We start from the raw sequence: 21,102 nt of genomic DNA, 5'->3' as shown, positions 1-21,102 counted from the left end.
ACGATATTCCTCCCTTACCGGCATGGTGAGCAAAATTCGGCCACCTGCTTGTACTATTGGTCCTTCATTTGTCTCAAAGGAAATGGTGGCCTGTAGCTTATGAAGGAGATCCCTACCTAACAGTGGCTCAGGGCACTCGGGTATCACCAGGAAAGAGTGAGTAATAGTCTTCAGGCCAGGGCCAGCGACTCTTCCTATGGACTTTGGATAACTCCTTGCTTCCCCAGTGGCTCCTATAATCTTAACCTTATCTCTTCTGGTGGGTCCAATTGGTTGTTGAAGTACTGAGTGGGTGGCCCCGGTATCCACCAAAAAATTAATTACTTTCCCCCCCTACCGCGAGTGCTCCCGGGGGCTGGAGGAGCCCTGACTTCCTCAATCTAAAACTAAGAGGGGGGCTTCCTTCCCCATTCTCTTTCCTTCCTCTTCTTTTCTTTTTGGACATTCTTTCCTCCAGTGCCCTTCTTCCTTGCATAGGGCACACTGAGTCTTTCTCAGTCCTCTCAGGGGTTTATCTTTTCCCTTCATCTGCCCTTTTTCTCTCACATACCTCCCTCTTTCCTCTCTATTTCCTATTTCCCTAGCCAAAAGGACCTGTGCCATCTTCTTATTCAGTTCCAGAGTGGCTTTCGTGGGGTCCTCTCTATTATCAAAAACCTTCTGTGCTACAGCCAACAGCTCCGAGAGAGATTTCCCCTCAAAACCCTCTAACTTCTGCAACTTCTTCCTAATATCTGGGGCGGATTGGGCCACAAACTGGAGGGCGACTGCCTGCACATTCTCAGGGGCTTTGGGATCTATGGGCGTCCAGGTTCGATATACCTGGTACAACCTCTCCAAGAAGGCAGTCGGACTCTCGTCTGCACCCTGCTTACACTCGGTCACCTTAGACAGATTGGTGGGTTTCCGACCCACAGCCCGGATACCCCTTAATAGAGTCTGGCGGTACCTGGTGAGGGCCTCATACCCGGTGCTTGTGTTGGGGTCCCACTTAGGTCGGGATTGGGGGAACACCTCCTCCACCACGTCCTGGTCAGTGGGAGGCTCTCCCTTTTTATCCCGGACCTGCTTCTTTCCCTCGATTTTAATTCTCTCCCTTTCTTCTAGAGTGAATAGGGTACTCAGAAGCTGCTGACAATCATCCCAAGTAGGTTGATGAGTGTAAAAAAAACTGACTCAAGTAGAGTTGCCACCCCTTCTGGGTCTACAGAGAAAGGAGGGTTTTGATTTTTCCAATTATACAAGTCAGAAGTGCTAAACGGGACATAAGTTCGGAGGGGCCATCCTGACGTATCTAATTCCCCCACCTCCCGTAAAGGAAAAGTCCCGACTGGTGTAGACTCTGACCCAAACATAGTTCCTGCTCTGGTATGAGGTGGGCTCAGGACTCCTGATGGCAACCCAGAAGTGGAATCGGGTTCAGGAGTGGTAGCCCCTGAAGTGCCAGCATACGGTGGAGGGTTCTCATCCCTCCTCTTTTTCAGTTGTATGGGGGATTCGGGCTTAGTGGGGAGGACAGGAGGAGCTGTAGGCCTCCTAGGGAATCTATCCCCCTTCGTGCCCTTGATCACCAACACTCTCGACCTGCTTTTGACCTTCTTTTTTCCTTTGGAGTCGCCCTGACACTCCCGCAGATACCTTGGTTTATCATTAGCAATACTCATCCAGATCTCAATATATGGCATTTGGTCAGGGTGCCCGGGATTCTCAAAGATCACATCGTGCACTGCCGTGCACTTTCCCAGGTCGAGACTTCCCGTCTCAGGCCAGCCAACCTCAAAGGCTGTCCATTCCCTTTCACAGAACTTCCTCAGTGTGAAGGCGTCCACCTGGGCTCCAAACCCAGCAGCTCTCCTGGAAAAATCTGAAAAATTTTTAGTCAAGCATTCAAGGGGGGTTAGCGAGCTGGTTTTGGACTGACTCTGTCCCATCTCCTCGTCAAAGTGGAAAAGAAGGGAGACAAACACTGCAACAAGAATCACAGCGATTAGACCAAAGATTCCTCTCACTCTTCCTTGGACTTGCTGGCCAGCACACCATACACTCTCACACGTTCTCTCACTCTCAACCGTTTTTCCTGCTAACCCAAAGGGTGTCCACCTGGGACTTTCTCCCTTAACTAGACTGCGTGGAGCTTCTATAAATGAGGACTCCAGTTTTCCTACCCAAGAGTTCCTTATTATTATTATTTTTTTGAAGCCTATTGGTGTCTGGACACAGAAAGACAGCTGACACAGAAAGAGACAAACAGTGAGTGTTGGAAAAAGAACTGACATCCGATGGATGCCAGACAATCAACTATGCTCGCCTGGCCGGGCCCCTCGCGGGACCTTAAGGAGTCTTAGCTTAGGAGTAGCCGTATAAACCCCGGCCTCGGTCTCAGCAGGCTGAGAATCTCCACTTAGCTGAAACGACTCCACGGACACGCAGGTTGGAGCCCAATCAAGCCCCGTAGTCTTTCGACCGTGAGGCATGCAACAGGCACACTAGCATTCACATCAAACCATTCATTCAGTCAAGGGAGGGCGATTACCTTTCCGGCCATCGCTACTAAGGCATCACAGGTTAGGCCTTCAGGAGTCACCGGAGAGTAGCTCCGGCCAGACCCGTCAGTTGCACTAACAAGGTCAACCTTTTCGCGAATCGCCAAAGAGGAGAGAAGACAGACACAACAAATGGCCACAAAAGACAGAACTAATATCCTGGGCTGTCGGACCCTATTTCAGATCCTTAGGGTGTGGACCCTGTTTCAGATCCAGTTATCACCCAACCCTGGGCTGTCGGACCCTGTTTCAGATCCTTAGGGTGCGGACCCTGTTTCAGATCCAGTTATCACCCAACCCAAGCAGCCTGGAAGTCGTCACTTCCCAGCGCTGCAGTCTGGGATTTCAATGCGGCGTCCCACAATCCACAGACCCAGGCCCCGCGGGGACACACAAGCACACAAATGAAACGGTACCGTGCACAAAAATCAGGCCTGACTTACCGGCGCCGGGCAAAAGCTTCCAAGGTTTTTCCTAGGATCCGGACCCAGGATGGGGTGTCCTCAGGAGCCTCCGTCTGAGGATATCTCGCTGGGGCCTCCAAATGTTAAAGAGTGAAATCAAACCACCATCCACTGCAAGGAAGCAAAAGATGTTTATTCACGAATTGCAATCCGGGCCGAGATGGTGACTGGTGTTAGTCTACCAAGCTCGACCCTGAACAAAGCTCAAACCATACAATTTATAGGAATTCAGACTACACTCAGGGAGGGGGAACACATCACCTTATCTGCCTATATCTAATCATTTCAAACTTAGCAAAAGCCTGATCCATTCAGAGCAAAGCATGGGCTATTTCTAAACATCACACCAGACCAATAGGTCATTGCCAAAGTGGGGGTCACCACATTTTTTTGTTCTTTATTGGGACCACCGACCATCTGTTTGCAATCTATCAGGTCATCATTTGTCAGGCCATTTTTAACTGTCTGGTAACAGTATTCTGTTGCAGAGGTCATGAGGAGTCCTGCTCGCTGCAGGGTCTGTCAAAATAATTGATGGCCTCTCAGGTTCTGTCGAGGGGAAAAGGGCAAGGAATTTTCCACCTCACTGGTCAGGAAGGCAAAAAGCAACTATATTTAAACTATTCTTAAAACTCAAACTTAAAAAGCAACTATAACTATTTTAGAGTTACTGCCTCTAACAGGCGGGGCTGCAGGACCCAGGCTGGTGCGCTATGCAGGTGGGTGGGGGAGATGTCTGTGGTGCTGACGGGAGCTGCAGGGAGAGAAACCTCAGGAGAGAGTCCACCCTGCAAAGGCCCCTGACCCAGGGGGGCACGGGTCTCAGGAAGTGGGTGGGGCTGACCCTAGAGGGCCTGAGTGCAGCACCTTTCTGTTAGGGCCTCAGTGGAACAGCAGAGTCTTCTAGTAGTTTTGTGGCCTGTGTGGAGCTGGGGCATAGGGGAGCATAGGGGAGTTGGGGCCTGGCTGGGATGAGGTGTCAGGGGCAGCCAGACAGTGAGTGGGTACAGCCCAGCTCTGAAGTAGAGGAAGGGGGCTTAGGAAGGCCCAGTGAGGTGGTATCTACCACTGTCACTCTGCAAGGAGTGGTTCTGATGGTGACTGGGAGATCAACAGCATGAAAATGGATGACTCTGAACCCTACCCAGGTCTCAAGAGTCCTTGTGTCTTCTTGTCCTGCCTGGGCACCCCTCCCCACTCCTGGGGCACTCGCTGCCCAAGACACACAACACCCTGGTCTTCTCATCCTGACTGTGCAGTGTCCAGACCAGGAGGGGTGGCTGACAGGTCACAAGCCCCCTCAGGAACTCTTTGTTCTCTCTCTCTCTCTCTCTTTTAAATGTTTATTTATTTATTCCCTTTTGTTGCCCTTGTTGTTTTTATTGTTGTAGTTATTGGATTGACAGTTGGTGGGTGGGACAGAGAGAAATGGAGAGAGGAGGGAGAGACAGAGAGGGGGAGAGAAAGACACCTGCAGACCTGCTTCACCGCTTGTGAAGCGACTCCCCTGCAAGTGGGGAGCCGGGGGCTCAAACCGGGATCCTTATGCCGGTCCTTGTGCTTTGCGCCACCTGCGCTTAACCCCTCTCTCTCTCTCTCTCTCTTTTTAAGTTTTATTTTACTTGATAAGACAGAGAGAAATTGAGAGGAGGAGAGAGAGAGAGAGGGAGAGAGAGAAAGAAACAGAGAGACACCTGCAACACTGCTTCACCGATTATAAATCTTTCCCTTGCTGGTGGATACTGAGGGCTTGAACCCTGGTCCTTCTGCATGGTAATACATGCACTTAACCTAATGCACCACTACCCACCCCCTTTGTTTCCTCTTAACAGCCACCCTTCACCCACTCACTCATCCAATTATCCATTCGTTCATCCCTCCGTTCATTTACTCACCCACCCTCCTTCCATCCATCCTCCACCTATTCATCTTCCATCCATCCATCCAACACATGTATCCAACTGCTGCTAAGGCTCTAGGGAGCCTCACATTATTGGCAGTGTGGAGGGGAGGCTGGGGTGAGGTGAGGTAATCTGCTGGGAGGTGAAAAACACTAAGAAGCAGCACACAGTGTGGCTACGGGAGTGAGTGGAGAGATCCCACAATGGACATCTTATTTACTAGGCCGTCCTGAGCATCTCTGGGGGCTAGGGGCTTTTGACAGGCCTGCCCTGTGACCCCTGGAAAAACAAGGCACATCATTCAATGTCACTTGGGAGGGGTGGACTGCCCATAGCCCTGTGTGTCTGCAAGGCTGGAGCAGGGATACCCCTTGGGGGGTGTGAGTACAGGCAGGAGCCCAGTGTCAGCACCTGAGCTCCCAGCACCACCTCTGGGTTCAGGGGGGTCATTGAAGGATCCCCCACATCAGCCCTCCATGCTGATGGGTATTCAGGCTATCTGCTACTCCCACCTTTAACTCAAATCCTTGTTTACACCCACAATTGGTTACCACGGTGATGTCCTTGGGACAGGGCGGAGGGTGGAGAGGGCACAGTGAGGGGGAGGGGAGACTTCCTGAATGGATGACTTTCCACAGAAGCCAGGCTTTGAAGCTGGCTGGGGGTGGGGTGGGGTCCCCTGAGGCCAGCTCCCCCACTCCCCACTCACAGGCAGGCTCCTGCTTGCCAGCCCCAGCCTGGGTCGCCTTTGTCTGTGATTTAGGGCTTTCCTTCCCTCTGAAGCAGCAGTGTGTGAGCAGGCTGCCTGGAGTAAGCATCTAATTCAGAGGCTGTGTGGTCACTGGTTCCCACTGAGCTGGCAGCAGAGCGCAGGTGGGGAGGAGGGCCCTGCAAATTAATGAGTTAGGCCCGATTAATCTTGCTGCATTAGCAAATCCACAGGGAGAGAGCCAAATGGGGTTGGACAGATGTATGAGTGCCTGCTGACCCTGGACTGTGTCCCCAGAGCCCTAAGGCACCTCTGACCCCCTCCTGGCCTCTGGCTGGAAGAGACAGGCCTGGTTAAACCCATTCAGTCAGGGGGATTGCCCAACAGAACTGGAACCTGGCCCTGCTTGAGTTGGACAAAGAGAATGGAACACAGGGCTGAGCTGACAGCTAGAGAGCCTGTCCCTGGACACACACAGGCCCAGGAAGGCCTCTTGATCCTCTGTGTTGGACCTTGAGCCAGGCCAGTTGAGTTGGAGGGCTTTCATTGAAGAGTTTGTCTAGGACTGGAGGGGTCAGCATAGTAGTTCTGCAAAAAACAATCACCAACACTACCACAAGCCAGGGCTGAACAATGTTCTCTTTCTTCTCTCTCTCTCCCTCTCCCTCTCTCTCTCTCTGTGCGTGTGTGTGTGTGTGTATCTCATTAAAATAAAATAAAAAGGGAGGCAGGCACTGGTGCACCAGTTGAACACATACATTACTATGCTCGAGGACCCAGGTTCAAGCTTCATGAGCAGTGAAGCAGTGCTGCAGGTGTCTTTCTTTCTTTCTCCCTCCCCCTCTCAATTTCTATCTGTCCTATCAAAAAAAAAATAGAAAGAAAAAATAAAACATATTAAGAGAGAGAAAGAGCACACACTTGTTTGATCCTAGATAGCTGTCAGAAATCAGACTCAGAAACCTTAGCCCAAATGAACATTCCCTGAGAAAATTCCAGAGTCTAGAAAGTAAGCAGGTGAATCCCTGAACACAGTTGAGAGGACACCAGGGTCCCCTGAGTCCTGTGTGCTCCCTTCTCCAAGAAGCCTTCAGGAGCTGGCCAAGTTCACACCCTGTGCCACTCTCCCCTCTGACTGTGGCCCAGCATTTGCAGGCTCACCTTTAACACACCCAGAGGGAGAGTCTGAAAACAGAGGCTGGGATGGGGACACCCCTACCCTCCAAGGAACCTTGGCTTTGCCTGAGAGAGGTGGGCTGTAGCCAGCACAGTATGCTCAGCCTGACTGGCTTGTCCCCAACCAGCTTGTCCCCTCCCAGAGGGGTTCCAGTAGGTTCTTTATCCTCATGTGGCTGGTGCCCTGGGGAGGAGGTGGCCTTTGCCTCTAGGATATTGAGTGGCTGGGAGCAGGCTGGGCTCGAGCTCCCTCACCCAGAGGGCTTCAGCCCAGGAAAGCCTAGGGCCTGGCACTGTGAAGGGCATATGTGTGTGTGTGTGGGGGGGGGGTGTGGGGTGCGGGGTGCAGAGTGTGAAAGGAGGCAAATCATCAAGTCAAAGCAGCTCCAGAAGGGGTGAGGGGACTAGCCAGGGCCATGCACCAGAGCTGGGGGGCCTGTGTCTGCAGACAGGCTGTGCCAATTCACCAGGCCATTCAAGTGAAAAAACAAGTGAGCACGTGACAAGCCCTGCTCAACACCAGAAGGGAGCCAGGGCAGACTTTGAGCCAGAGGACCTACGTTGGAAGCCTACTTCTGACTGTGTGACCTTAGGCAAGTAACTTAACTTCTCTGTGCATTCCTTTCCTCTCCCGTATGTTGGAACAATCAAGCCACTCCCCCTCTGCCAAGTTCTGTGGGTGTCCATTGCATGCACGGGCCTGGCTGGCTGCTGAGGCTAGGGGTGGGGGTGGGATGGGGGCCTAGAGTCTGTGAGTGGAGCACTGGCTACTCTAGCCAGTAGAGCCCCGGGGGTCTGAGAGAGGGGCGGGACCTGCAGCACCGCATAGGGGTGAGGGGGAGCGGCAGGCAGACACAGAGCAGAGACAATAGGGTGAGAGGGCACACAGGCAGGGGTATATGTGTAAGGGATAAGTCTGTTCCCGATGGCAGGGCTACCTGGGGACTCCAGCTTTTCCCAAGCATCGTTTTGTGGGGGTGGGGGTGCTGAGGGGACCCATCCTCCCACAGCAGCTTCTTCATGGGCGCCCCCACAGCACAGAGATGCCTGCAGTGGATACTCTGACCCGCATCCCCACTCCATCTCGGTTTGCAGGGTGGCGCCCTCTACTCCCGGCGTACAAAGCGGCCCCTCCCTCCGCAACCGCTGCAGTTGGGGGTGGGGGCCGAGGGAACCCCGCCACCTCGAGCATCTTGGTTTCGGCAGGATATTATTCAAGTCTCGTCTGGGGTACCGCAGTCTGTTCTCCAAACAGCTGGGGACTCTACCGACTGCAGTCGCCCCTGACCCACTGCCCGCAGCCGGGGAGGGGGCGGGGTGCTCTTGAGCTGGGGGGCATCCGCACCCCCCTCCCCCTGCCCCTCAGCTCGCAGGCGCACGGAGAGGCTGCAGACCCCGCCCGGGCCGACCGCCAAGCTGCGTCAAGGGGCTCGCCTGGGGTGCGGGTGCGGGGTTGCCAGGATCCTTCCGTCTCCCGGGGAAGGTGGTCCCGGTTCCCATGTCCTCCAGGGTCAAGATAACGGGGGTGGGGGCGGTGAGAGACCTTCAAGTGAACGTGCATCTGGAGAAGAGGGTGCGTCCGGGACGCTCAATTCTGCAGACTGCAGGGGGGGCGGGTGTTGGAGCTATCCCGGGGCGCGGAACCCCGGGGGTGTGCGCTCCTTAGGGAGCCGGCTGGGTCGCGGGCTGGGCAGGTGTCGCGAAAGCCGGCGGGATCCCAGGGCTCAGGCAGCGACTCCCACCTTCGACCCACCTGCCCCGCCTATCTAGGGGGACGCGGCGCAAACTTTGCCCCTGCCCGCGGCAAGCTGCGCCCCCTCAGGGTGGAGGTCTGCACCCTCCGGCCCGGCAGCGCGCCCCGCCCCTCCCCTCCCCTCTAGGATGGAGGAGGCGAGCCAGCAGCCCTGCGCCCGGCGGGAGGAGCGGAGGGCGGCATGAAGTTGGGCTAGCGCGGACCTGGGAGCCTGGTTACCGCGGAGCCCGCAGCCGGCCACGTCTAGAGCCGCTCGGTGCGCCATGGAGCTCGGGGGTCCGGGGGCTCAAGGGCCTCCGCTGCCGGCCCTGCTACTGCTCCTGGGCGTCGGCCTCCTGCCGGGTGAGTTGAGAGGTGCTGAGCGGGTTCCTCGCTTGTCTGCCCCGGCGGCCTCGGACCCGCTCAGCCCGAGGAGGGGCCGCGGTCCCCACCCTAAAAGCAGAGGTTGTCCTGCGGCGGGGACTAAACCCCGGCGGGGAAGGAGTTAACACGCGGGGAAGCGGGGAGGGGGTGCTGGGTGGGAGGACCCCGGGGCCGGACCGGGGCAGAGAGAGGCGGGGCACACCTCCCCCCATCCTCACCTATTCTGCATATGCCTCCTGTGCCAGTTCCAGGGTGGGGTGGGGGTGGCGTCAGAGGGGTAGTCAGCACCTTCTCTGCTCCTTCGGGCTTTCTAGGGTGGGTCCCCCATCTCCAGGCCCTAGCATCTGAGGTTCTATCTAGGAGCTTGGGGGAGGGGATTTACCGCCCTCCCCCCCCCCCCCCCCCCCCGCACACCTTTAGTTAAAGGGACTGCAGAGATAAGGGGAGCTCTAAGCTGAGAATTAGGGTCCCTGGGGTCTAGGGAACACTCTCCAAGTGCTGGCTTTGCTCACAGTTAATGGGACCTGCAGTGGGGAGGAGGGGGCGCAGGGCTTTGGCCCCCTCCATCTCAGTGGTGTAGTGGGTCATGGGGAGGGGCAGGTTGCCAGCCACTGCTGGGCAAGGGGGTGGGGGGAGCACAGGCTCCATGAACTTCACCCAGGGCAGCCAGTGTGTCCAGAGATATGGGGGGCCAGGCTTCTGTCTAGGTCTGCAGATGAGACCCCCCCCAGCATAAGGCACAGCTGCTTCCCCAGTGGCCAAATCTTCGCTTCCCACCCACCCCAGGCCCCACTGCCCTCTGCCTCCAGAGTCCTTGTGTGGATTATTTCTCTCCTCCATGGGGTGCTGGGTGTTTTCCTTGAGGAATTTACACCAGCACCTAGGGAAACTGAGGTAGTCATGGGGGTTGCTCTACAGATCCTGGGGAGGGATTTGAGTGGGGTGTGGCTGGGTGTGGGTACCCTCTGAAAGCTGCCCGCCTCCACAGTGGGGGGCCACATGGAGACCCGGGCCCATGCAGAGGAGCGGCTGCTGAGGAAGCTCTTCTCGGGCTACAACAAGTGGTCCCGGCCTGTGGCCAACATCTCAGATGTAGTCCTCGTCCACTTCGGCCTGTCCATCGCCCAGCTCATCGATGTGGTGCGTGTGTGTGTGTTGGGACACCTTGATGGGGACAGCTTGGGGAGAATTGAGGCAAGGGAGAGCCTTCTTGAGTGGAGAAGACCCCATGAGGGCTCTATGCACCCCTAAAAGCTCAAGAGATGGGCAGGTGCTGTGCCCCATTTGCTCCCACCCACCCCCCGCCCCAAGACCTCAAAAGAGGTGGGCAGCTCTCAGCAGCGCGGTGAGTGTCAGCTGGCTCAGGAGTGTCCAGGAGCTGGCTCGGTGTGCCAGCTGGCTCAGGAGGTCCCTGTGAGCCATGGCTCTGGATCAGGGGTCCCCTTGAGCTGGGTGCATGCTCTTGAAAGGTTCTAGAGGGGGCTAGCTGGGAGGACTTGGGGACCTAGCCTCCAAGTGCTTGTGACTCTGGGGGGGCAGACTTAATTTGGGCTCAGATCCCTCCTGCCATGTGATCTGAGTAGGTGGTGGGCACACAGGCTTGGGGCAGGGAGCCCAGGCTCTTGGGGTGTAGAACTCTGGCCTGGCAGGGAAGGGGTGCTAGGAAGCCCAGTGAGTTTGAGGCTTCCTCACAAGGATCCTGCTGGCTCTGTGTTCAAGAGGCTAAATCTGTCTGGTGCAGGTGTTGCGGCTAACTCCAAGGCCCCCACTCCCCTGCCATGGCCCCAAACTCCAGTGATATTAAGGTGGTACCAATGGAGGGGGGATCTTTTCTTAGGAGACCTTGTGTGTGTGTGGCACCTTTGAGAGAAACCTGGTGATGGCTGTTGCTCACTGAGGGGCTAGGGCAGGGGGGCGAGTGGGGAGGAGGTACTGCAGCATCAGCCAGTGCCTGACTGTGTGAGGCCCTGGCATTGGGGACTGGCCAGTCCATCCTGTCCTTAGCCAGCTCTTAAGGATGGGCCTTGAGTGGCTGCTGTAAGAGCATTGGCTGGAGCATGGCCAGGCGTCCACTCAGGACAGTAAGGTCTGCAAGCTTGCTTCCAAGTGCACTAGCATGTTGCCCCAGGTGGTGGGCCTCACTGCCCCCCCCCACTGTGCCTCATTGCCCAGTTCCCAGGAGGGCCTGAGACCCCATGGGGGACCTTCACAGGCCCCTGGCCTCAAGGAGTAGTGGGGGCATCAGCAGGAGAGCTCGGCTATCTGCTGGCCAATGATGCACCACCTGCTCCTAGTGCTGACAGGGCCTCTCTGCTTTGGGGTGCTGGCCCCAGGCCTACAACCATGTCTGTGGACCAGGCTGCACCTGCTATAGAGCGTGTCACTGTGCAAGCTCACACAGGAGCCAGATAGCAGGGGGCTAAGGGAAGGAGGGCCAGGTGTTATACGGTCAGTGGGTGGGTGCCCCTCCCAGGTGTCCTGGATGGGCAAGTCCATGGCAGTGTGGTGGCACTGGGCTGACAGATTTTGATGCTGCTGCAGGTCACAATGTCCCAAGTGGCCCCTTTGGAGGTCAGGACAAGAGCAGTGGCTGGGGTTGGGCAGCAGAGTTTGGGTCCCTGATCTGGCCAGCAGGGAGATCGTCCCTCAGGGGACATAGGAAAGGGAGACTCCAGGCCTTTCCCTGATAGCACCCCTCCTCCTGTCACCCCATATGTCCCTGTCCCTCACCTGCCCATATCCAAGGCCTTAGTGGAGAGCCACCCTGACTAGCACTTTGTCTCCCCCCTCCTGGGCATGGTTGCTTCCAGGGACAGGGTGCTCATGCCTTCCTGAGGTCACTCTGGGCTGTCCCTGTCTGACCTGGGTCATGACCTCCTTGCCTATGTCCTAGGATGAGAAGAACCAGATGATGACAACGAACGTGTGGGTGAAGCAGGTGAGGGTGCCTTGTCTCTGCTTCTGCCCTGTCCTCTCCTGCCTCCCTCCCTGCTGCCCTTCCCCGACTCTCCTGTCTTTGTCCAGGAATGGCACGATTATAAGCTGCGCTGGGACCCAGCTGACTATGAGAATGTGACCTCCATCCGCATCCCCTCTGAGCTCATCTGGCGTCCAGACATCGTGCTCTACAACAAGTGAGGGGGGGGTGGGCTCAGTGGGTGGTATGGGGGGCTAGTGGGCCTAGACACTGGCGGGGAGAGGGGTTCTGGCTCCCGGCCATGACTGGGCCCCAGAGATGCTCCCCTGGGAGCTGGTCATCTCCAGAATGAGCTGGCTGTGACCATGCAGAGGACTTTTCTGTGCCAGGCCCCAGGTAATTGTGTGACTGACTGGTGGCCTTGGATGTCCCCTCTCTGCCATAGTGTGTGTCACTGTGCAGGCTCACACAGGAGCCTGATGGCAGGGGGCTCAGGGAAGGAGGGCCAGGTGATGGGCAGTCATCAGGAGGGCACCACCCCAGATGTCCTGGATGGGCAGGTCCATGGCCGTGTGGTAGCACTGGGCCGACAGATTTTGATGCTGCTGCAGGTCACAACATCCCAAGTGGCCCCTTTGGAGGGCAGGACAAAAGCAGTGGCTGGGAGTGGACAGCAGAGGTTGGGTCCCTGATCTGGCCAGTGGGGAGGTTGTCCCTCAGGGGACATAGGAAAGGGAGACTCCAGGCCTTTCCCTGACAGTACCCCACACTCCCTTCTGTCACCTCACATGTCCCTGCTGTCTTGCCTTCAGCTCTCAGCAAAATGTCACGGTTCCCTGGGTCTCATCTCAGGCCTGGGGGCAGAGGGTCGCCAGCCACACATGCACAGGAAATGGAGGCACTTAGTCCCCCATCCCAGCCATCTGAAAAGGCCCCACAGAGCTTCTGTGGAGTCCTTCCTGGGTCTGGGCTGTGGGCCTGACCTACAAAGCATTCTTAGCTGATTAGAAACAATTGCCTCTTCTTCCTCTTCCTGCTTAATGGATTCCCATAAGGGTGCTGGGGCCGTGGTGCAGGCACAGATGGTTTCAGGGGTGTAGTGTGTGTGTGTGTGTGTGTGTGTGTGTGTGTGTGTGTGTGTGTGTGTGTGTGGTGTGTGCGTGGTGGGGGGCAGGGGAGCAGCTCTTTGTGGGAAGGTGGCTTTAGCCGGGGCAGTGCTGCCAGCCCCAACCACTGGCTGTGGGGGCTTGGGCCTTCCTGGCATCCCATTCTCCACATGGCCCACCCCAAGATCAAGCACCTAATGGGACCACAGCCCAGGGTGGGTGGGTTGACTCCCAACTTCCCTGGGGGGAGGCTCTCGAGGCAGGCCTGGGGACAGGTGAGTATAGACTGTCTGGCAGCTGGGACTGTGGCCTGCGTCCCAGGAGGCCGACTTCCAGGTTGACAGCTTTGCCCCCATGCATCTGGGGGTAGCAGGGTGCTTGGGTGCTCAGTTTAGACTGCTGGGAGTGGAGGGACAAGCTGGACTTCAAAGCATCAGTCCTTTGGGGGAGGGTCTTGCTCAGCGGCATATGCAGCATCATGAGGGATTGGGGAAGGGGGTCCTGGGGTCTGAGCATGAAACAGCCTCTGGACAGTTTCACCATTCCTGCCCTGGACTGAGTCCTGCACAGGCTCCTGGTCTGATGGTTGAGCCCCTGTGTACACACCCCTTGGCTTCCTGGGGTCCCAGCCCAGGAGGGGGTAGGTGGGGCCAGAAACTGCTGAGTGAGGTTTTATGTCTGTAACAGCACAGGGCCAGAGGGGGTGGGGGGTGATGGAGGTGGGCTTGCTGGGGGAAGCCTGTCCTCAGTGTCTGCTGCCCCAGCCCTGGGCACCAGAGGCCTTGCTGGACATTCCTAGACTCAGGACAGAAGGAGGCCAGTCCCAGAAGGCCTGAGCCCTCACCCCTGCCGGGTGGGGCTGAAGTCCTTCTACTTCTAGAGTCCAGAAGGAAATGGGAAAGAGTTCAGCATGTCTGATGTGGCGCTTGTTCTGGGACACATCAGGGTGCTGGGTCACCCCTGCCCTGAGTATGGCCAAGCCCCAAGAGGTGACCCAGGAGGGACACATGGGTCTGGAGAGGCCTTGGGAAGCTCTGTTGCCTGTGGTGTGGTGCTCAGTTAGCTACCCTAAGGCCCTGGCCCTTGATTGGTGTGGACGGGGCAGAGAGGAGCAATGTAGCTGAGCCCTCACTGCCTCTGCACTCCTCTGCCTGAGAGGGGACAGGAGGACATGAGAAGGAGTGCTAGTTTCCTGAATCAGGACCCCTCACCCTTATGCAGTGTGCAGCCTCAGGACCCCCTGCAGGAACCTATACCCTTCTAACACCCCTCTAGGCCTCCTGGTCAGTGTCCATGACCACTCCTAGGCTCATAGACTCAGGATCTTGGGGCAGGGTGGTGATGCCCTGGTCCCTGTCTCACCCCCATCTTCCATCAGGGTAGGGGTGACCCAGCCAGCACTCAGCTGTGTTTTAGGATAGGTGCTGCCACAGGCGTGCTGAACTCCCTCCCATTTGCATCTGGACTCAGAGCAGGAGGGATCCCAGCCCCACCCACCAGGGGCGAGGGTTTGGGCGGCCTGGGGGCTGGCCGCCTCCTGCCCTGAGTCTGTATGGCCTCCGAGAGGTGCCCCTGGCACCCCAGTCACCCAGGGTGGGGCAGGTGAGTGGCATGCCAGGACAGCAGGGCAGTGGGGGCCACAGACTGGGGACCTCACCCCCTTCTCCCTCTGCCCTGCCCAGCGCTGATGGTGACTTCGCAGTCACCCACCTGACCAAGGCACACCTGTTCCATGACGGGCGTGTGCAGTGGACACCGCCGGCCATCTACAAGAGCTCCTGCAGCATTGATGTCACCTTCTTCCCCTTCGACCAGCAGAACTGCACCATGAAGTTTGGCTCCTGGACCTACGACAAAGCCAAGATCGACTTGGTGAGCATGCACCGGCGCGTGGACCAGCTGGACTTCTGGGAGAGCGGTGAGTGGGTTATCGTGGACGCCGTGGGCACCTACAACACCCGCAAGTACGAGTGCTGTGCCGAGGTGTACCCCGACATCACCTACGCCTTCATCATCCGCCGCCTGCCGCTGTTCTACACCATCAACCTCATCATCCCCTGCCTGCTCATCTCCTGCCTCACCGTGCTGGTCTTCTACCTGCCGTCTGACTGCGGTGAGAAGGTCACGCTCTGCATCTCTGTGCTCCTTTCGCTCACCGTGTTCCTGCTGCTCATCACCGAGATCATCCCGTCCACCTCGCTGGTCATCCCGCTCATCGGCGAGTACCTGCTCTTCACCATGATCTTCGTCACCCTCTCCATCATCATCACTGTCTTTGTGCTCAACGTGCACCACCGCTCGCCGCGAACACACACCATGCCTGCCTGGGTTCGCCGAGTCTTCCTGGATGTGGTGCCGCGCCTTCTCTTCATGAAGCGGCCCTCCGTGGTCAAGGACAACTGCCGGCGGCTCATCGAGTCCATGCATAAGATGGCTAACACTCCACCCTTCTGGCCTGAGCCTGGCCCCCCAGCTGCTGCTGCCAGGAGTCCCCCAGATGCACCTGCCAAACCAGCTGGCCCTGGGTCCCCAGACCGGATCCCTGGAGCCCGGCCTGAGGACACCAGCCCCTGCCACCCACCAGCTGGCTCCCCGGCCCCCGGGCTGGCCAAGGCCAAGTCCCTGAGCGCCCAGCACGTGTCTAGCCCTGGCCAGGGGGTGGAGGGGGGTGTTCGTTGCCGGTCTCGGAGCGTCCAGTACTGTGGTGGCTCAGGGGGCTCTCCCACCCTGGTGAAGGGCTCCCGCATGCAGCCCCCATCCCCAGAGCAGCCCTCCCCCCGCCAGTGCAAGTGCAAGAAGGAGCCTCCCACATTGCCAAGCACCAAGGCGCCACCACAGCAGCCACCTCGTGCTTTGACACTGTCCCCGGCTCTGACACGAGCAGTGGAGGGCGTGCAGTACATCGCTGACCACCTGAAGGCGGAGGACACCGACTTCTCGGTGAGTTCCACTTCTTCCACTCCGGGCACTGCTGGGGGTGACTGAGCGACTCCCTCTGGGCTGTGGGACCCCCTCTTTCCTGTGGGCACCCCACTCATGGGACTCTGGGAAGCCAAAGCTGTAAGGAGATAAGGATGTTCAGATAGGGGAGGACCCTGCCAATACCACCCCCACCCCCACCCCCACCTCATGCAAAGCTTCCGAGAAGTGGAGGAGAGTCCTGTGTTTGGGTATGAGGAGATGATGCTGGTCCAACCTTGGGGACTTGGGGACCCCAGAAAGCCAGGCATCCTGAGCTAGCATGTCTGGGGGGTGGGTGCCAGCATAGCGGGGTCCCCTCATCCTTACACAGTATGGATTCAAAGGAAGCTAAAGAACCCTCATTCTTTGTCTCCAATTTGAGGACGCCCTGCCCCTTGATTCCATTGGGGGAGTCTTGCCTTTTCTTTTTGACAGACCCATATCTCCCAGCTCATACAGGGGTCTGGGTCCTGAATGCCTTTGTGGGGAGAGTCCAGGCTGAGGGTGGAGTCCCCAGCTCTGGGAGAAAGGTACTGCCCTCCCTGGCTCCCCTGTCCTTCTTCACTTGTATTGCCTGACCTTGGGGCCTTATGGGTTCCTGCTGCTTCCTTATGCATCCCAGCTCTGACACTAGGCACTTGGGGGTGCTGTGTCTCCTCCTGGAGGCCCTGCCCCTCTGGCACCTACCTGTATCGTGGGTGCTGCCTCCTCTGGTCATGGGCTGGGCTGGTGTGGGACACAATGGACACAGGTCAGGAGTCCTAGCAGGACACTGGGACCCACTCGGACATAGAGCACCACCCCGGAAGTGGGCAGTCCCCCACAGTCACCCCTACAGAATCCCAAGAGGCTGGGAAATCACTAGGGAGTTTTCTGGAAAGTTCCACCTAGGTTGGGGCCCTGGCGTTGCTCTAGCTCCTGAGATGCTAGACAGCTGCTGGCTGGGGACGTGTGATGTGGGGTCAGATCGGGCTGCCGGGAGTGACTAATGCCTTTAGAAGTTTAATCAAAATCTTAATAGAATCCGGCGGTAGGTGTGAGCTGGGCCTTTCCATCGTCCTTCAGCCGTGCACGCCCATGACCTGGTTCTGGTCTGTGCGCATTCCTGATCCTCAGGCTGAGGTGCTCAGGGCTGCTTTGGTCTGTTTCATCCTCAGGAAGGGGAGGGGAGCTGGAGAAATTGCTGCAGGCCGTTGGGGAACAGAGGCTTCCTGGGGGACCTTTCATTCATGGGGCTTGGGATAAATATGGCCCTTTCTGTTTGGTTTAAAACACTGGGAGGCCTCTGATCACAGAGAAAATCAGAGCAGAAAATGGCAGCCAGGAAGGCCCCCTCCCCACCTGCCCACCACTGGCCACTCCCAATTTTTATGGCCACTGACCCATCTACCCAGGAGAGCTAAGGGCTCAGTCCCAGGCCCTGTGGCCAGGCTGTCCTGAGAATGGCTCATCCAGGTGGACATCCCTCCCAGCATTTGTTCTTAGGGGTCCCAGAAAGAGGGGGTGCTCCTGCTCAATCTGGGGGTGGGGCAGGCTGCATTGAATTAGGAGCTAGGGCCAGGGGATGGCTGCTGGGTGGCAGGGGGATCTGCTTCCCACGTAGGGAAGGTGAACTGTAGCCTGTCTTTAGTTGTTCTGTGTCCCATTAGTAAATGGAATGTCACCTTCCTCATGGGGTTCAGGTGAGTGGCAGGTGGGGGAGAGGAAGCCTGCTCATATCACTTCAAGTATGTTTGCCCCCTCCCCATCCTCAAGCCATCCCCTCTCTGGGTTCCCTAACCCCTCTCACAGCTGCCTGTAGAGATGGAGCTGGGAGAGCCCACTGACCCATGAGGAAGGGGGGCAAGGCCAGGCCAGCGGCCCATTCCAGAGTAGGGCCCAGTTCTTGTTAGTGGACAGAACCCCTAGAACACTCTTGGCTCTGCTTGACTGGGGTGTGGAAGCCCTTTCTTGAGGTCTTACTTGCTCTGCTTGCAAAGGTGGGGTGGGGGTAGACTCAGTAATCTCCAAGCCCCTTCCCAGCTGTAGTCTGGCCCTTGGCTTCCTGCAGAGGTGTCCACCACCTCCCCTCCTGTGAGCTCACTGGCCATGCGTGGCCCTCCCCAAAAGGACCTGAACCTCACTGAGCATTTCTCAGCAGCTATCAGCTGGCCACATCATCCCTTGTTTCTCACCTTGATATAGGAGTGCAAAGCCCTGGGGTGACAGGCCCAGGATACAGCCACACGTGGGCCCAGGTTCTAGAAGGTTCTCCCAGACCAGGGTCATGAGCAGTGGTCAACAGTGACCGTGTGCTTGTTTTCAGGTGAAGGAGGACTGGAAGTACGTGGCCATGGTCATCGACCGGATCTTCCTCTGGGTGTTTGTGCTCGTCTGCCTGCTGGGCACCGTGGGCCTCTTCCTGCCCCCCTGGCTGGCTGGCATGATCTAGAGCCAGGCTGGGTGGAGGCACAGTGGTGTCTGCCAGGCTCTCGATGGGCCTCCTGCACCACATCTACTAAATTGTCACCCATCGTCTGTGTCACTGTCAGATGTTCTGGAGGAGCTGCTGACCCCTGTGCTGGTCGTTGGGATGTGTCCACCCCTTACCTGCCCTAAGGGAGCCAGCCAGAAACGCCTGTCCTTTCCTTGGTGTTGCTGCCTGAGTCTAATTAACATTTGTCTGAGCATGGTCATCACCCTGTCTCCTCCAGTCTCAGTGACTGACCCCGCAGGCCATCTGTGGTGTGGCCTCTGACCTTTCAGTCTGGACATTGGGAAGGAGTCCAGCTGCCTCTCACTCCTCCAGCAGCCTCACCAAGAGAAAAGAGGCCACTCCATGGGGACTTGCTCTTTCACCACACAAAGCAAGTCTCATTTTCAGAGCACGTGAGCAGTGCAGACCTAAGGTTTTGTGGGGGGGACTGGGAGGAGTGGTCTAGCTCTGTCCTCCTCAGTGGACAGTCCTGCAGGTACCCTGGGTGAGAACACCCTCTGCCCCAGTGAGTACACTTCTGCAAGGCCTGGGGATGCACCAAGCTCCTGTGGGCACTGGGCCTCCAGGACCCAGGCAGTGTCCAGCACAACCCCTTCCCAGGCCCCCCTCCCAGCCTGGTTCTGGGACACAGATGCCTCAAAGACCTTCCTCAGTCTGAGTTGAGGCCCAAGGACCCCATGTAAGTGTGCGAGTGGAGGATCCTCATGGGGCTGGGAGAGAGCTGTCAGGAGGTCTGCCTCACAGCGATGGGGTGTTCCTCAGAGGTGGTGGGGGAGGACATACTGACCCCGTGCAGGCCCTCAAACCAGCTTTCGTAATAACCCAGCCCAGATGTCTGCAGCAGCTATGGCGCCCAGCAGTTGACCGGCTTCTCTAGGTCTGCAGAGCCCACCCAAGGGCTACGGATGCCTGCCCCTTTCTTGGTTTCTAGTTTTGTTTTGATTTTTCTTCAAAAATGCTCATTTATTCATTTATTTTTTAATGAAGGGGAGAGTGGGGGGGGGAAGAAAGAGGGTGCCTCCAGAGCCATGCTCAGCTCTAGCTTACAGTGGTACTGGGGACTCAGTGGTACTGGGACCTCAGAGCCTGAGGCTTGGCAGTCTGTTGCACTACTCACTCTGCTATCTCCCTGGGCCTAATGGTTGTTTTGTTTTTGATTTTTGTTCAGATGGTTTTTGCTTTCTTGACTTGAGACAAGTTGCAATAGCCAAAAATAGAGGCTGGAGGCGGTGTGTGTGTGTGTGTGTGTGTGTGTGTGTGTGTGTGACATACTGAGCTGAGTGCACATGTGCATATGCAGAAGGACCCGGGTTCAAGCCTTACCAGCTGTGAAGTAGCCCTACAGGTCTATCTGTCCCCCACCCCACCCACCCCCATCTCTTTCCCTCTCAATTTCTCTTTGGCCTAGAAAATAAAGTTAACATATTTAAAAAGAATAGCCACACACAAAACTGCACCATCATATTGACATCACCCGGCCCATCTAGGTGTATTTCCTCCCCCCATCCACCACCACCACCCTGTGCTGTTGGCTGGCTCTGTATTTATCTCAGTATTTGTCTGTTGGTTTATTGTTTTTCAGGTACAACTTGAATGTGAGCAAATGCAAGCTTTTAAACCTACTGATCAGAGAGTGTCACCAGATTCAGGCCCTGTGCTCACAGCTGCACATAGCTGCACCCCAGCACCCCCCACCCTGTGTGCCTCTGCCTCCCCAGACCACTTGCTCTGCTCCACGTGAGGACCCTCTGTGGTGTCTTTTGAGTCTCCTGTGTCTCAGGCTGCTTGTCCCACTGTGTCACCAGCATGCTTCTGTCACATAGTTTCTGCCTCTGGGTCCCCTGGGGTCTGAGCTGAATTGCTGAGCACATGTGGGTCCAGTTCTGGGGGGTCCTGTCAGCTCCTTCCCCCTCAGCACCTCTGTATTTACTGTATTACAAGAGGGCTTCACATCTGACACCCCATAGGCCCAGGAGCACCCCCTGCATCAACCTAGGGAGCTCGCCCTATGCAGAGGCCCCCCAGCTCCCATCCCTGCCCCTCACACACCATGACCCAGGCAGCCAGGGCAGATACGCCAAGTCACAGACTACTTTTGCCTGAGGCCCACAGAATGGGTCTCGCTGAGCCTGGAGCTGGCTTTTTCTTCCTCATATGTGCCAGGGACACACTTACTGAGGCCCGGCCTCGAGGCTCTCCTCTCCTCCCTCCACCCACTTGCCTCTTCTCAACCCTCTTGGGCAGTCATACAGCACACCCCTCCAGCAGCATGTACTTGGGAGTCACTGTTCAGGCGTGGCCATGGTGTCTCAGGCCACAGTTGTTGTCACCCCAGGAGGGCAGGCCCAGTGGGACCCTGGTGCACTCCTAGGCATTCCCTTCACCCAGTGCTGAGACAGAAATGGGCCTCGCCCGGTGTCATGCCCACCCTCGCCAGAACTGTTTCACCCCATGGGTCCCTGACAAGTGCAGAGTGCCCAACTGGGACAGGCCTCATGAGGTAGGACACATGCCTTGCCATGCCTGTGGCCCAGGTTTGAGCCCCTGTAGCACTTAGCAGGTGCCATGACTCTGGGGGAAACTCCAGTGTCTATGTCTCTATTTCATATCCTTACTGACCTCAGTAAGTATAACCACCCCCAGTTCCATCCATTTTCTTTCAAAAGATACATCGTCTTTTTTATTGAAGAGTAATATTCCATTGAGTATATGCCCCATAACTTTTTCATCTAG

At 57.0% G+C, this 21,102-nt stretch overlaps 1 protein-coding gene across 1 annotated transcript; it reads left to right on the top strand.

Annotated features, from left to right (window-relative positions):
- The first annotated feature begins 8,601 nt into the window (after nucleotides 1-8,601).
- Nucleotides 8,602-19,734, top strand: CHRNA4 (cholinergic receptor nicotinic alpha 4 subunit). Its single transcript, XM_007524420.3, has 6 exons — nucleotides 8,602-8,888; nucleotides 9,898-10,049; nucleotides 11,803-11,847; nucleotides 11,934-12,043; nucleotides 14,615-15,872; nucleotides 18,199-19,734. The coding sequence occupies exons 1-6, from the start codon at nucleotides 8,810-8,812 to the stop codon at nucleotides 18,322-18,324; spliced, it is 1,770 nt and encodes a 589-aa protein (XP_007524482.1). The 5' UTR covers nucleotides 8,602-8,809; the 3' UTR covers nucleotides 18,325-19,734.
- Nucleotides 19,735-21,102: the final 1,368 nt, after the last annotated feature.

The sequence above is a fragment of the Erinaceus europaeus genome, chromosome 14 (assembly GCF_950295315.1).
Source record: "Erinaceus europaeus chromosome 14, mEriEur2.1, whole genome shotgun sequence".
NCBI classification, from domain to species: domain Eukaryota; kingdom Metazoa; phylum Chordata; class Mammalia; order Eulipotyphla; family Erinaceidae; genus Erinaceus; species Erinaceus europaeus.
This window is presented reverse-complemented; position numbering and strand designations above follow the sequence as displayed.

Excerpts from the sequence above, each read along its gene's own strand:
- CHRNA4 (XM_007524420.3), top strand. The coding sequence starts at position 8,810 with ATGGAGCTCGGGGGTCCGGGGGCTCAAGGGCCTCCGCTGCCGGCCCTG. Across the intron at positions 10,050-11,802 it reads TCGCCCAGCTCATCGATGTG|GATGAGAAGAACCAGATGAT; the intron begins GTGCGTGTGTGT and ends CCTATGTCCTAG. Across the intron at positions 11,848-11,933 it reads CGAACGTGTGGGTGAAGCAG|GAATGGCACGATTATAAGCT; the intron begins GTGAGGGTGCCT and ends GTCTTTGTCCAG.